The sequence below is a fragment of the Eurytemora carolleeae genome, unplaced genomic scaffold, assembly GCF_000591075.1.
Source record: "Eurytemora carolleeae unplaced genomic scaffold, Eaff_2.0 scaffold14, whole genome shotgun sequence".
Lineage (NCBI taxonomy): Eukaryota > Metazoa > Arthropoda > Copepoda > Calanoida > Temoridae > Eurytemora > Eurytemora carolleeae.
In genome coordinates, this window is record NW_019396079.1 from 28,658 (window position 1) to 45,095 (window position 16,438).

The 16,438-nt window shown below is 33.5% G+C and overlaps 1 protein-coding gene across 1 annotated transcript in view; it reads right to left on the reverse strand.

Annotated features, from left to right (window-relative positions):
- Positions 1–3,216: 3,216 nt before the first annotated feature.
- Positions 3,217–16,438, reverse strand: part of LOC111715452 (C2 domain-containing protein 5) — a 31,622-nt gene continuing 18,400 nt past the window's right edge. Inside the window, exons 26-40 of the mRNA XM_023490780.1 lie at positions 16,026–16,089; positions 11,928–11,989; positions 11,407–11,460; positions 11,024–11,119; positions 10,303–10,389; positions 9,980–10,083; positions 8,980–9,067; positions 8,155–8,229; positions 7,541–7,641; positions 6,605–6,706; positions 6,146–6,213; positions 4,835–4,881; positions 4,690–4,768; positions 4,400–4,467; positions 3,217–3,663 (exon numbers count right to left, since the gene is read on the reverse strand). Coding sequence (XP_023346548.1) covers positions 3,601–3,663; positions 4,400–4,467; positions 4,690–4,768; positions 4,835–4,881; positions 6,146–6,213; positions 6,605–6,706; positions 7,541–7,641; positions 8,155–8,229; positions 8,980–9,067; positions 9,980–10,083; positions 10,303–10,389; positions 11,024–11,119; positions 11,407–11,460; positions 11,928–11,989; positions 16,026–16,089 — 1,158 coding nt within the window. The 3' untranslated portion in view covers positions 3,217–3,600. The remainder of the gene's footprint in view (positions 3,664–4,399; positions 4,468–4,689; positions 4,769–4,834; positions 4,882–6,145; positions 6,214–6,604; positions 6,707–7,540; positions 7,642–8,154; positions 8,230–8,979; positions 9,068–9,979; positions 10,084–10,302; positions 10,390–11,023; positions 11,120–11,406; positions 11,461–11,927; positions 11,990–16,025; positions 16,090–16,438) is intronic.

Below are 16,438 nucleotides of genomic sequence, written 5' to 3' on the forward strand. Positions count from 1 at the left end.
ATTGATGTTTATAATTTAGAAAACTGAAGTGAATTGTGCATCGTCTAATTGTAAGAATTAATAAGGTTACGCCCATAGATATATAATAGAATATATCATAGTAAATGTTTGATGTAATTTTTTCGCTGGGGTGTTATGCAGTACGTTAGACATTGGACCCTGGAACTTACAATTTGTCTTTGGTTTTCGTAAAGTTAATAGATGTCAAAGGAGTATAGAAAAACATATTGTAAGTCTTTAAAACTTGATAAGATTTAGCCTCCTTCTTTGTATTATAAAAATAGTTGGAGATACTAAATATTTAAACAACCTTGCTTATATTTAATATTTTGAATTTTTAACAAATTTCTCAATATCTTGGTCAATTCTTAAGGTACAAAAACGGCAGACCACATTTTGGAATTCTGAAAACAAGGCGCCTTTGATGCTACCAACTCTTTGAAGAAAATGCTTTGTTCACAAGATTTTATCTACAGTATCTCATTTCTGCTTACTCCAGGGCCCACTATCTATCAAAGTTCTTCTCTAATTTGGACACTGAACTTCACTTCAAACTTTTTTTAAATTGCAAATTATTTTTATACAGTGAAACCCTTAATAACGAATACATCGAAAGAATTCATCAAATGTCGTATTCTTCACTTTCTGATAATGGAATGTTGCAGATATTTAGTTTTTTAATTAAATGATTATATGGAACTCTGTAAAACTGTTCCCGTATATTCATGGCTATTTATTCATTTTAGCAAATACTGAAATTTACGTAATATAGTATAAAACTCATTGAAAAATTGTCAAGACGACATTTGATAAATTCTTCCGATGTATTTGTTATTAAGGGTTTCACTGTAGAATGAACAATAGCAAGAATAAAAATTTCTTTTAGTAAAACCTAAAATTTGCTATGCAGAAGTTTTAGAAATTTCCTAAAAATATCTAGGGTCCACTGAGATATAACAGTTGAAAAGCCCACCGACAAAGATACATGTACACTAGCCCAGAATAGTGTAGATCGGTAGATAGAAGCATAAATATAAGCGGGCCGCGGTTATTTGTACTTTTAAAAAGGTTTGAAGTGAAGTTCATGGTCCAAAGCAGAGAAGAACTTGGGCAGATTGTGAGCCCTGAGCTGAAAACTTTTGTGTTGGATATCCACAGAAAGACATTATTTCATAATATCCAGATTAAATATTGCTTGTTCTCCACATGAATTTAAACTCCAGAGCTGAAAACTTTTGTGTTGGATATCCACAGAAAGACATTATTTCTTAATGTCCAGATTAAATATTGCTCGTTCTCCACATGAATTTAAACTCCAGATTAATTATTCGACGGGATATCTGGATATTTCATTCTAAAGTTTTCAGCTCTGATTAATTATTCGACGGGATATCTGGATATTTCATTCTAAAGTTTTCAGCTCTGGAGTAACAGAAATGAGCTACTGAAGCTAAAATCTTGTAAACATAACTTTGCCTCCTAAGAGTTGAGATTTACAAAATGTGGTCTGTTGTTTTTGTACATTTAGAATTGACTGAATTTAAGACAAAATTCTCAATATCTCAAAGTATAAAATAATAAGATTGTTCAATTCTTCAGTATCTACGATAATTTTTATGATACAAAGAACAAATTTTTAAAGACTTGCAATGTTTTTCTTTAATCCTTTGACAACTATTATTTTAAGTCCAGGGTCCAATCTTTAACGTACTGCATGACACCCCAGCCATAAAATTATATCAAACCTTGTCTATTTTATACCCATGGTCTTCAGTCTAGATATCTTTAAATCGGTGAGATTTGATAAACATTTATCATGTCTCACTGTGCACGGTTTTATGGCTTGGCAATATAATTCTGCCAATTTAGTCATCATTGGGTAGGGTAATAGAAGATTAAACCATAGTTTAGAAATCCCTGTAGAGCACTTGAGGAAACCCATTTTTACTTTATTCAGGCTGAAGTCTCACTTGACCAAATTAATAGATTCTATTTTGGCGAAATGAGACTGCTCAAAATGCACAGTGATCTGGATTATCTGGATAAAAGAACAAATGTTTTCCCGTCCACTGCACTTTGAAGATTCTAAAGTAGTATTTTATGTGGGTTTGAACTTATTCCGAGTTTACTTTTGAAATACGAATTATTCGGCTGATTTCGTAATTATCAACAGTTTATATGGTGGACGTTGACCCATTAGTGAAAGTAATATCGGAACTATTTTCATCATATAACCGATACATACATTCTACATTTCTTTTCTAGAAGCAAGAAGCTGATCCATATTTTTTTTTTATCTGAAGAGTTTCATACTGTTCAAATGGGTAAAAGGAAAGGGGGCTTGAAGCTTCCTAAAAACCTAGTTTAAGTAGTGAAGATTAATTTTATCCAAAATAAAACCCTCACAGCGCAACATTGTATTCTGCTGTAGTGCTTTCCAAATAAACGGCTTCCATGGCGCATCTTATATTTCAATTGGAAACATTTTCTCTGTGTACATATTGTAAAACAAAAACAAAAACTGTTTGCGAATTTCAAAATTTAATAGAAATAAATTTTTGTTGAGGAAAATTTTTTTATAACTGAATCATGCCTAAACAAACCCTAGGGTCATGTTGGGTTTAACACAAAATGTGGGCCCAGTCGGTTCAGTCTTTTAGACGTTTATTGGATACAAACAAACAGAAAAACAAAGTAAATATATATAATTTGCTTTAAATTACTGTGCAGTAGACGGTAAACAACCTATGAAGTAATCAGATCTTACCTTAAAAACAGTTAGTAAATATAATAATCAAATTATCAAATATTAGAATAGAGAAATATATTTTACTTAAAAAATAACAATTAACATTAACAAATTATTTTGGAAGATCTTTTCTGAGATTCGAGCTCTTCTCTATTCATTGGTTCATCTTACCAATATTTAACAATAGTTAAGATTATTAAAATAATTTACTTTTTATAATTGTATATATGGGGTGTCCCACGAAACATGAAAGTAGCAAGACGAATTGAAAGTAGTCTTTAATCTTGGAATTTATTTGTGACATTGAGTCGTCAACCTACTTTAACATTTATGGTTCTTGAAACGATAACCACAGAATTCTCCTAGTCCTGTTATTTCTAAAATGTGGTCTGTCTTTTTTGTGCTGTCAATTTTACCGGAGATATTAAGAATGTTCAGATTTCAATTTTGTTAAGTAAAACCAAAATTGTCGCAATTTGAACGAAATTCTTCATATCTCGGGTAATGTTGAAAGCAAAAAAAGGCATACCACAATTTGGAAATTTCAGTACTAGGAGCTATTTTGTGATTACCATCTGTAGAATTTTACTTTAAAATTAGGTTGACAAACAAATGCAGCAAATTATATCAAAAATCAAAGACGACGTTCAAGACGTCTTGCTACTGTCATGTTTCGTGGGACACCCTGTATACAAAAAACAAAATACAACATGGCAGTCAACAACAAGGCACTGGAAATTGGAAAGTGGAAATACAACGATCAGAAGTTTACAAAATGTTTTCGAGCAATTTATCTGTAGAATAAATATGTGTTTGTACAAGTCAACTGTACAGTTGTACAGTACTATTCACTATTCAGGTGGTACATAGGTTGCAACCACACAGTCCCCACCAACATTGATCAGACACTGTGCCTAAATAGAGTCATTTATTTTAACTTGTACAGTACAACTATATATTCACCTAATAATTGAATAATAAAATAAAATATAAATAAAACAATTTATTAAAAAATATAAAACAAAAAATGCGTCATTTTCTGTCAAGAGTTTTTAAAGCTAAATCTTGGAAAAAACATACACTTGAAGTACAGGGTTATCCATAAAACTATGAGACTTTAGACTTCAGAGACGACTGTACGGAATTTATTCAGTCGTTTTTCCCATAGTACTGGTTTTAGCAACTGAAAACTTGTTTCTTTCTTTTCCGAATCATTTAATGAATTATTGAACACGACATAAAACAAGGTCGCCTTCAAATCCTTATATTCTTTATATTCTTAGAGTTTAATGTCGTCATTTAAGTCTCATCCTTTGTGAGTAACCCTGTAGTATGAAGTGAGATAGTGGTTTAGTACAGTCGTCGAAAAACATATCATACAATGGAGAGAAACTACTTTCGATTTCAATTTTGACTTATATGAAGCATTAAACACATGGAAACACATAAACATGGAAACAAAGAGAAGCTGTCAATTACAAGAGCTTCTCTTTGATTACTTGTAATTCGGAAAAAGCTTCTGAACAACAAAAACTCTAATTTAAAAAGTCGTCTTCATTGTATTGATAAAATCTCTTACCACTCTACGACACAGACAGTCTCCATTGAGGATTAGTAAAAAATGTCCAACATGCTTAGAATAGAAAATACCTGATTTTTGTGCGTCGAGTTGTTTAACACACACTCGGACATGAAGTAGGATGTAACTGCATTTCCGCCTGGACATGAGGATAGAATAACTTCAGATATAAACTCAAATTACGACATATGATGTTTATTATAAAATTTTTAAAACATTTGCAATCCTTTATTTTTTTAATTTCAACTAAAATAGTTTTAGATTTTTTACATTTGAATCGTAGGCTCAATCTGGCGTCTAGAGATTCCTTTGGATTTAAAAAAACAATTGTGTAAAAAAAATTTCAAAAATTTATCCGTACCTAGTGCAGCTACATGAGCTCTCAGTATACCCAATACTTCGGACATAAATCCTTGAACAAACTTAGAGATCCCTCCAAGCTAAAATATAAAAATACAAAAAGACGATTTTTTCGAGAAATAATATATTTATGTCAAATTAATCACCTCTCTAACACTAGTGCTCTCACGGATAAAGAAGAAATTAAGATTTCCTACAAAAATATGTATTGTTACGAGGGGTGTTTAATAAATTTTGCGAAAAACTTCTAGACATCTCAACCCCTTAATTAGTTTTTAATTTCACTATATTTATACCAGTTCAATTTTCTGACCAGCTAATGTCTATCAGATAATATGTTGGACGCAATTGCCTTTCTCCCGGAGCCCGTAAACAATGCTTTTCACAGCATAAATATTTTATCTCAAGGCTCAAACTTTATCCATTTATATGTGTTATAGAGGTTGGGTAAATCTAAAAAGTCAAAAGAGGGTAAGCCTTTATTGTAGGAAGGGACCTTGTAATTTACGTTTCAGCAAACCAATTAATATCTTTTCCTAGGACCACTTTGGAGCGAATGTTGTCCAAATCGTTGCCATTTTTCCAATCTTGCTTTACAACTTTGTATGCAGCACCATTTCAGATGCCAAACTCATCGAACTTCATCAACTAAGAAGCCTCGCGAATTTGGTCTGAAAAATTTAAATTGTGTCGACTGTTTGTGTGGTTTTTGTGGATTTTTCCTGCTCAGACATTTCCTCTTTGAGCCAACACTCTCCATTACACTTTTTCCCTTTTAGTCCACATGTAGACTGTTGCCTTGTCCAAATATTTCTCTTCTAATGCATTTTGGATCTTGTCAAAGGTGTCCGCTTTATATTTAGAATATTTTAGGCCCGAACTTTTGGTTCGAACATCCCAAGTGTCCTCTTTACTTGGTTGGTATTAAAAACGTTTCTGTTCTGTTACAACGGAGCTAAAAAACTTGAGGGAAAAGGCGGATTACAAAGAAATAAAAAGTTTGATGAAAACAACAAAGATAGATACAGTAAGTTTAAAAAAAAATTACAGGGCTGAGACGTCTAGAAGTACATTATTGAACATTCCTCGTAAATATGATAATATTTGAGGTTAAATATTCAAAACAAAATGATAAAATAACAATCATGTTAAAATGTGAAAATCAATGGTATATGGAAAACTTAATGAACCAGAACTAGACCCGTATATCATAACCATAACTAGAACCATATTCATAACCATAACTAGAACCATATTCATAACCATAACTAGAACAATATTCATAACCATAATTAGAACAATATTCATAACCATAACTAGAACCAGAACCAGAACCATAACTAAAACCATAACCATAACTAGAACCATAACCATAACCATAACTAGAACAATAACCAGAACCAGAACTAGAACCATAACTATAGCAATAATAATAATAGTAATAAAAAAATAATCACCTAAATGATGTTCTATTCTAGCTCCAGGAATAAAGGGGAGAGGGGTAACATTTATTCCGAACATTTCTCTAAAAAGTCGGCTATCAATATTAGACATCGTTTTTGGTTTATTTTGGCCTATATTTTCTATTTGAGACAAAATTAGGCATACTGTAAGAAAAGAACATGTTTAGAATAAACAATTTAAAAAAATTGCTTTTCTTATACTTTGAAAAAAATAGGCAAAAAAGAACCAACGGAATGCGCATCACCAGCAGACTTTGAAAATGTGTTGGCAGGTTCATAACTAAAAGACCGATTGAAGATGACAAATATTTCACTTTATGCTATTGTCACTGTTAAAATAAACAGAAACAGAAACATTAAAATTCATTTTTCTTACAGTAAGTTCATTATTCATATTTAAAGTTTTTCTTAAATTTTTTTTCCATTATCCTCTTTTTTAATGTTAATCCTTACTTTTCTTTTGCCAAGAAGAATTTAGGAAGTTTAGCTGGTTTTATCTTGTTCTTGGATTCCTTGAACACATCATTCATTGGAGGTACAAGAACATCTGCTGAACTAGGAATGAATTATATTAATTTAAGGGACTGTTAAATTTATACAAACTGGGGTTGTGGTAACGACAAATTACTGCATATGTTCATACGCTTCCATATTTAATCTATTTACATTTTGAGTTTATCACCAAGTTGAAATTTACTTTTGAATAATCATCTTTTCTTCTTGATGGAAAGCCTACAAATTAATTAAAGGGAATGTAGACATGATTTTAAGTAACACTCGACTCTAATAAAATTCTTTAAATTTTTCTTCCTTGTCGCTGTTGCTTGCAGGGGTGTACGAGAGCATTTGTGTAGGAAGGGGTACTTTTTGTAAAAAAAAATTCGTGCCCCCTTAAACCCCTTTTTTGAAAAAATAACCTTTTTAACTATGTAAACTATTCGACAATATACACACTTCCATATAACAAGCGTTAATAAATTATTTATTTAATTTTCTTAATTGAACTCATCAGACACTTCCTAATACTGTGGTGCAAGCTTCAAAGGGTGAAAAATAGAGATGGAAACGATTCTTAAAAAATATCTATATGTTCACAGAAACGATACATATTGTATAATTATAAATAATGATATCAAAGATATATTTACACTGAAGGCAGTATTGATAAAAGATTTTTTAGTTAAGGGCAAAAGTGATATTTTTAAGTATTTATTAAATAGGTTCCCCCCTTCAGGGGCGGCACGCATAGGGGGGGGGGCGGGGGTCCGCGCCCCTTGTACGCCCCTGGTTGCTTGCAATAACCTGCAATTCACTGATAGAGCCCATGCAATTGATAACTATCAAATTTCAGGATTGCATTGAGTATAAAAAATTATAAAATAAACTAACCTGTTGTTCTCTATATCCTGCTGCTGCTGGATACAATCTAGTTTAAACATGAGATCTCCTTCATCCTTCAATCCTTCTCGTTTCTCTAACTGTAGCGGATCCTGTAGGATTAAGATTAATTGAAGGATCAACACCTAGCAGTAATCCATCATTACTATTTTTAAACAAAATTATTCAACACTTTACCGAGAATGAGGGTGCACAGCCGCCATACACCCCTGTTTTTTAAACCAATGGATTTGCAGACAGACAACCGAATTCCGCCTGTATCAACATACGAACCCTCCAGTCTGACGATTAGTGTTAACAGATTTCATTCAGATGAACTATTGACTGAAAAATACCTTTAACTAAACTGCAGTTTTACATAAAGGTTAAATTTATTTTTATCATTTAACATTTTGAAGTTTTACTGATTGAACTTTTAACTAAAATCAAATCAAACAACTTTATATTTTCGATGAAAATTTTAGAATTGTTATTTTATTATAGGATCCAGAAAACTGTCCATATCATTCTTCGAATCCGGTAGTTCGGATTTTAAAATGCGGGGTTAATGGCGGCTCTGCAACCCCTCTCTCCCTTACCACTGTAGATCCAATTTTAAAACCTACATCTAAGTGAAGGCTCAACACAACTCCTGAAATATTGAGTTGAAGTTCATTTTCTTCATCCATCTTCAGATCCCACTGAAATGAAGCAGATTAGTCAAAAGCACTTTTTTGGTCGCTCACATTTTTGTGTACAATGAGGCCCATAAAACTGTGGAGGAAGACGACTGTTTAACTCATATTTATAAACAGTCCAATGGACATCAAACAACGGCAATTTTACAGCGTACACACTACACAGGCCCAATTTTACAGCGTACACACTACACAGCGTACACACTACACAGGCCCAATTTTACAGCGTGCACACTACACAGGCCCAATTTTACAGCGTACACACTACACAGGCCCAATTTTACAGCGTACACACTACACAGGCCCAATTTTACAGCGTACACACTACACAGGCCCAATTTTTCACCAATTATCAAGCTACTAGACAGATTGCTTCAATGTCGTCATCCTAGTCCTCAATTTTACGGGTCTTAATGTACTTAATAGGGTTCGGCATCAATGCTTTCGGGGCAATCATCATTCTCATTTCCTTGAAAGACAATATGGGCAGTTAATTTTAAAATTAGATTGAATACAGCAAAGCCAAACTTTAAACATTTAATTCTATTTTGAAAACTTCAATTATTTAATATTTCAGAATTAATTTTCTAAGCTTCGGGGAAAACGCCAAAAATGGGTTACAATACAACTTTAAAATGTGTTTATTATCCCTCACGAAATATCATTTTCCTTCATAAATTGCTGAGGAAAAAATGTTTTCGTGGATAAGGGGGATTAAAGGATAAACACTAGCTGTTTAAATATTAAATCTACCTGTAGACTGGAGACTAGACAGGGTCTCAGTTTTCTTAGTTTAAAACACATTGAGCTGAACAGATGCTGAGCTGCTAAACCCAGATCCCTAGAAATAGTGTTTTAGGTATTTTTTATCATTCCGAGTATATATTTCATTAATGGGGAGGATAAAGGTTGAGTAGGAATACATATTAAAGTCTTTTTTCCGTTGTATACATTACTAAATGTTGAGTAGGTATTAGATACATATTCCTACCTGGAGTTGAGGTCTGTTTTTCCTAGTATACTTGAGTAAAGAAGGAGTAGGTACATATTCATACCTGGAGTTCAAGGTCTGTTTTTCTGTATACTTGAGTAAAGGTGGAGTATGTACATATTCATACCCGGAATTTAAGATCTGTTTCCCTGTATACTTCAGTAATGGTCGAGTAGGTAAATATTCCTACCAGGAGTTTAAGATCTCTTTTCCCTGTATACTTGAGTAAAGGTTAAGTAGGTACATATTCATACCTGGAGTTTGTCTGTCTTACCCTGTATACTTGAGTAAAGGTGAAGTAGGTACATATTCCTACCAGGAGTTCAAGGTCTGTTTTCCCTGTATACCTGAGTAAAGATGGAGTAGGTACATATTCCTACCTGGAGTTTAGGTATGTTTCCCCTGCATACTTGAGTAAAGATGGAGTAGGTACATATTCCTACCTGGAATTCCAGGTCTGTTTCCTCTGTATACTTGAGTAAAGGTTGAGTAGGCACATATTCCTACCTGGAGTTTAGGGTCTGTTTTCCCTGTATACTTGAGTAAAGGTGGAGTAGGTACATATTCCTACCTGGAGTTTAGGGTCTGTTTTCCCTGTATACTTGAATAAAGGTGGAGTAGGTACATATTCCTACCTGGAGTTTAGGGTCTGTTTTCCCTGTATACTTAAGTAAAGGTGGAGTAGGTACATTTCCTGCCTGGAGTTTAGGGTCTGTTTTCCCTGTATACTTAAGTACAGGTGGAGTAGGTACATATTCCTACCTGGAGTTTAGGGTCTGTTTCCCTCTGTATACTTGAGTAAAGGTTTGACAGTAGGATACTGGCTGGCTGATATTTACTCCAATTGGAGTTTTGACTGTTATTACCTAGAAAATACAAGTAATTTTTGAATTATCTTTTCCGAAAAAAAGATAAATGTGGGTTTCATGATTCAAATAATTTGAATAAAAAAGAAAAAATAGTAAATTCGACTGATTTTGAACCTTGGGAAGTCAATATCTTGTTGCCATGACACGTTTGAAACGACAACTCCTGAATTTCCAGCTGTTCTATCCGTAAAGCAGTAGTATCATTTACGTATGTACCTGCATCCCTTGTGGAGGTTTTATATCTAGGAGGCCATCCACTATGTCCGCATCCTCCGAATCATCAACCTCGAGGACACAGGTCTCCTGAGATATCATGAATGAATTATTAGTTGATATCTTGACCTTCACAAATATTTACGACGTGACTCACAGTGTTCACTTCATTCAATGCTTCACAGAGTTCTTGCTAAGATCTTGATTTTTTCACTGGAATTTACCAAAGCTTTAGCGAGTTCGATTTTAGAAAAGCAATATAATAAAACGTTAATTTGTAATTACTCCAAAATCTTTATATGGATTAAAGTTTAAAATGTTTGCACTATTTATTCTATCGTTAAAAAATTGAAGGGTAAATTGAAAAGTTCGTTAACAGCTTGCCTCAGGAATTTGTCTAGGGGGGCTTAATTTTGTTTTTCTTTCCAGGGGGACTCAGCACCCGTTGGGGCCTGAAAACCCCCAGAAATCAATAGATTTCACTGGTGGGGGGGGGGGCTTAGCCTCCAAAAGCCCCCCCTGAATACTCAGCACACAGCTCATAACAGAGTTAAGTCATTAGAAGTTGAACTGACGGGAGCTGAAACCAAATTCGAGGATACGAAAACAATTCAGTTTATCGCGAGCGTCCGATTTGTTCAGTTAAATAAATGTCATATTAATCACGTGTTTTTTTCCGAAATAAGAAGCACAAGAAAAGAGACTCATTATTTTTTACTCCAACCTTGTTTCCATTTGTGAGTTCCATATCTAGTCCAATATCCTCTAGTTCTAGTACACTGTCCTCCTTATCCTTTACGTCCTCTATACCGTAGTACTTCTACATCGAGTACATAGTCAATAAAATATTTAACAAGGAAACCTACTAGGTTTGTGTATACTTGAAGTGTACTAATGGTTCTAGGAGGAATATAATCAAAATTGTTTAACTTGGAATATAAATTTTACAATGCACATAGTATTGTTATACTATAAACGAACGAAATTCAACCACTACAGTATAAAAAGTCGCATATTCCTGCGTTTTGAATGCATTTTTGACGACAATTATGTATCATTTTTCAATTCCTCAATTCCTCAATTATATAATTATTTTAAAAAATAAACCTTATTCGCCTGAACTCTCTCTATGAGCCTAGACTGCACTTTATTCAGTTGATTCTATTCAAAATAATCATCAGATAATATTCAGAAAAATCGTAAAAAATATTCAGTATTTTTCATCTAATTTTGAATTTATACATTAAAACAATTATTTTTTTCTTAACTTTTCAATTTTTTAATTCTTTAAAAAATGATTTTTTATAAACAAAGTTATAAAGTTTATTGAAAATCCCCCACCCCCTAGTAAAGACTATCAACTCCGTTTATTCCATGATTCGTCAAACTAGAAACATTAACCAACTCACTTTTCTAATATCGTAAACAGAAACAAACTACATAAACCAAAAATGAGGGAAAATAGAAAAACTTTTAAAACAATTTTCGTCGGCTAGATCAGTTTTTCATTTTTACCTTCTTAAAACTTCAAAAATCTTGGATACGAATATGAAAACGAATAATGATAACTTGATAAATAATTTGTTTCAGAAGAATTTGTAAAATCTTTCATTTATCTGAATGATTTCCTGATCAGTGAACATATTCGAACTTGAGGTTATCTTGGGTAGTGAGGGAGCAGGGAGAGCAGCTGAAATTATTATCAATATATACAGAGTGTAGAGACTAACATAACTATATATCTTGTTAGTCTAAGGTTAGTACTATTATAAACGGAGAACCCTGCGTTCCATGAAGTAGGGGTCGGCGCTCCTACCAAGGAAACGTGTCTAAGATAATGTGAACCAGTGTTAACATTCCATGATGTTCAAGGCAGACCGTCATCAGCTTGACTACCATCCATGATTTTACACTCATATATGAATTTATTCACTAGAACATAAACGGTGGCTCAAACCTAATTTATAAGAATTGAGTTTTTAACTGCAACCAGTGTTAATATTATCACTTTGGCAACAGTATTTTCTTAATGTACGTAAGCTCTACCTAACAAAGTGTACAATAGAGTATTTACTCTAACATTATTTTCTTAATGTACGTAAACTTTACCTAAAGAAAGTGTACACCAGAGTAAATATTTAATCATTATTTTCTAAATGTACGTACTGTACCTTAATAAAGTGTACTGCACCAGCGTATATATTTGATCATTATTTTCTTAATGTACGTACACTGTACCTTAATAAAGTGTACACCAGAGTATATATTTGATAATTATTTTCTCAATGTACGTACACTAAATCTAGATAAAGTATTCACCAGAATATACTGGTAGGACAGAGAGGAAAGAGAAAAATTATCAAGAGACAAAAAATGTTCCAGGGACACAACCATGTTCAGACAGCCAGTCAGCAAGGAGGGACAAGGAAACGAGTGCGGCCAGCGGAATCGGAGACTGTCAGTCCCCCATCAACCCGTCCTCACCAGAAGCAAAGATACTAAAGATAATATACTTAAATGCCCGTAGTTTAATTAGTAAACTGGATCACTTAGATGTTTTAATAAATGACGAAAACCCTGATATTATTTTACTCACTGAGAAGTGGTGCAATCCAGAAATATCTGATGCTATGCTGTACAAAGAAAACTACTTTATCGAACCTAGTCTACGTATTGACAGAGCTGATACAGCCCATGGGATAGGCGGAGGTCTACTGGTATATGTAAAAAATGGAATGATTATTACATCTGAGCAGGATTTTTCTAAGTTTAACCAATTCTGTAGGTTTAGTGTAACTGAAAACACTAACACTAAATATTTTGCTGATATACAGATCCCCAAACTCATCTGAAGAAAATAATAACCAACTTTGTAACATAATCCAAGAGGTTCCGGAAAATACTATCATAATTGGAGATTTTAACTATCCAAAAATTAACTGGCAAGGAGTCTCCAATGATAGAAAGAGTGAAAATTTTGTTGAATGTGTCCATGCAAAGAATCTTGAACAAATGGTGGAATTCCCTACACATATCAGAGGTAATCTTCTAGATTTAGTCTTAACAAATGCTCCTGAAAATATACTGTCCGTGGAAGGATTAGGGAACCTGGGTAATAGTGATCATACTATTATATGTGTTGAAGTTGATTTTTGTCCAAAATTCAAGGAATCAAACGAACTGGTGCTTGACTGGTTTAATAGTGACACTGAAGGCTTGAAGGAATTCTACTGTAATATTAACTGGAAGGAAATACTTGAAGAAAATAATGCTGAGGAAGCTTGGGAAGTCCTAAAGACAAAAATTGATGTGGGGGGAATTGAGAAATTTATACCCAAAAAGCAAAGAGTAAGCAGAAATAAACCCCAATGGATGACAAAGAATGTTGTAAAATTGTGCAGAAAAAAGAGAAGATTTTATAACCGTTATCAAAATACTCGTACACAGGACGACTTAGAACAGTTTAAGAATATTGAAAAAGAATGCAAGAAAGCCGTTCGTTCTGCCAAGCGTAAGTTCGAGAAAAAAATTGCTGAGAGTGGGAACAAAAGACCCTTTTATGCATACCTGAAAAATAAAACAAAAACAAGATCAAATGTGGGTCCACTCAAACTAAACAATGTCCTAACAAGTGATGATGAACAAGTTGCCAAAATACTTAATGAGTATTTCTGCAGTGTTTTCACAAAAGAAGATGAAACTCATATACCAAACTGCAATATTACCCCACCAATTTCAACAATAGAAGATATAGTTATCACTGAGGACATGGTAAAAGATAAAATCAAAAAACTTAAACCTCATAGTGCCAGCATCACACCTAGACTATTAATAGACAACATGGACTCACTTGCCATCCCCCTTTGCATCATTTACAGAAAATCAATGAGCTCTGCACTGGTGCCTATTGACTGGAGAACAGCAAATGTCACCCCAATCTTTAAAAAGGGTGCTAAAACTAAAGCAGAAAATTATAGGCCGGTCTCTCTAACTTCAATACCTTGTAAAATGTTCGAATCTATTATCAAGGACCAATTAATAAATCATCTTCTGGAAAATCACCTGATAAAAAATACTCAGCATGGATTTCTCAGCAATAAATCTGTTACCACAAATCTCTTAGAATTCCTTGAAAAAATTACTGAGATGTTTGATAACAACAAGCCTTTAGATATAATATACCTGGACTTCGCCAAAGCTTTTGATAAAGTGATGAAACAAAAACTAAATAAAAAGTTAGAGGCCCATGGAGTTAAAGGAAATGTACTCAAGTGGATCCACAACTGGCTCACTGGAAGAAAACAACGAGTTGTTCTAAATGGATCGCTTCTTGGCCCACTTGCATTCATTGTTTTTATCAATTATATTGAAGGTTGCACGGATAACCATATGATAATTAGTAAATTTGCCGACGACACAAAACTGAGTCATCAACAGGAAGATCATCATCATATTCAGGAAGCACTTGATAAACTGGTGGTCTGGGCAGACACTTGGGGCATGGCTTTCAACACAGCCAAGTGCAAGGTTCTTCACATAGGGAGAAACAACACTGAGCATGTCTACAACATGAGGGGGGCATAATCTCACAGTTGTTGATCATGAAACTGATCTTGGAACCCAAAAAACTTGCGACCTGGACTACAATGTAAAGAGGCAGCAAAAAAAGCCAGAATTGTTCTTGGCCAGATCACACGGGCTTACACCTGTAGAGACAGGCATATTTTTGTGAGACTCTACACAATATATTAGGCCACATCTAGAATTTGCAGTTCCTGTCTGGACACCCTGGACTCAAGGTGATATAGAACTCTTAGAAAAGATACAGATAAGAATGGTAGGGATGGTTTCCGGTCTGAAAGGGAGGAACTATCAAGAAAAACTTAAGGAGCTAGGTCTGCAAACCCTTGAAACCAGACGGAGAAGATTTGATATGATCCAAACATTTAAGATTCTCAAGGGGTTTGACCGTGTCGATAGCAGTATATGGTTTGAAACTGTTGGGAATGAGCCTTCAAGACGAACAAGACAATCTGCTTATCATTTGAACCTAGTTAGGAGGCAAGCAAGGACTGAAATAAGGAGCAACTTCTTCTCAAACAGGGTTATTGAACCCTGGAATAGATTGCCAACTGAACTGAAAGAGAGCAAGACTGTAAAATCATTCAAGGATGGATTGGACACTATCATTTAAACCAAAGATGCTATATAGGACCACACTGTAGCTCCTGTTATAATCCTACCTGGATTGGACACCATCATTTAAACCAAAGATGCTATATAGGACCACACTGTAGCTCCTGTTATAATCCTACCTGGATTTCTAGGAGTCAACATAGAAGTAAGTAAGTAAGAAGTAAGATTTAATCATTATTTTCTTAGTGTATATACACTGTACCTAAATAAAGTATTCACCAGAATAATTATCTTTATAATAATAATAATATTTAATCATTATTTTCTTAGTGTATGTACACTGTACCTAAATAAAGTATTCACCAGAGAATATATTTAATCATTGTTTTCTTAGTGTATGTACATTGTACACTGTACCTAAATAAAGTATTCACCCGAATATATTTAATCATTATTTTCTTAGTGTATGTACACTGTACCTAAATAAAGTATTCACCAGAGTATATATTCAAACATTATTTTCTCTATGTACGTAAACTGTACCAGGGTATAAAATAAATAATTAGTATGTACAATTGTACACTTTTTACCTAGATACACTGCTGTACCAGTAGCAATGGCAACTATAGTTCTCTCACTTAAAGCCAGATTTATCTAGAACAATATTTTTGTGTAAACTTGTTTAATGATAAATCAAGAATCTTCGTTTTTTTCATGAAAATAAAAACAACAAATTTTCAACATCTACAATTTGACAAGGCATATGAAAAAAGCTGTTATTTAAAAAAGCATTTTTGATCAGTAAATTTAACACCCATCAATTCGTAGAAATAAGTAAAATATTAAATAGTAAATTGTTAATTAATCATTTAGAATTCTTAATATTTAAAGGGAACTGAGAACTTAAATTTAAAGGTGCATATTATATAGTGACACAGCTTACGTCACAGTTCCTTTAAAACAATGAAAGATACCCACATGAGTTAATCCGCTCCAACCATTT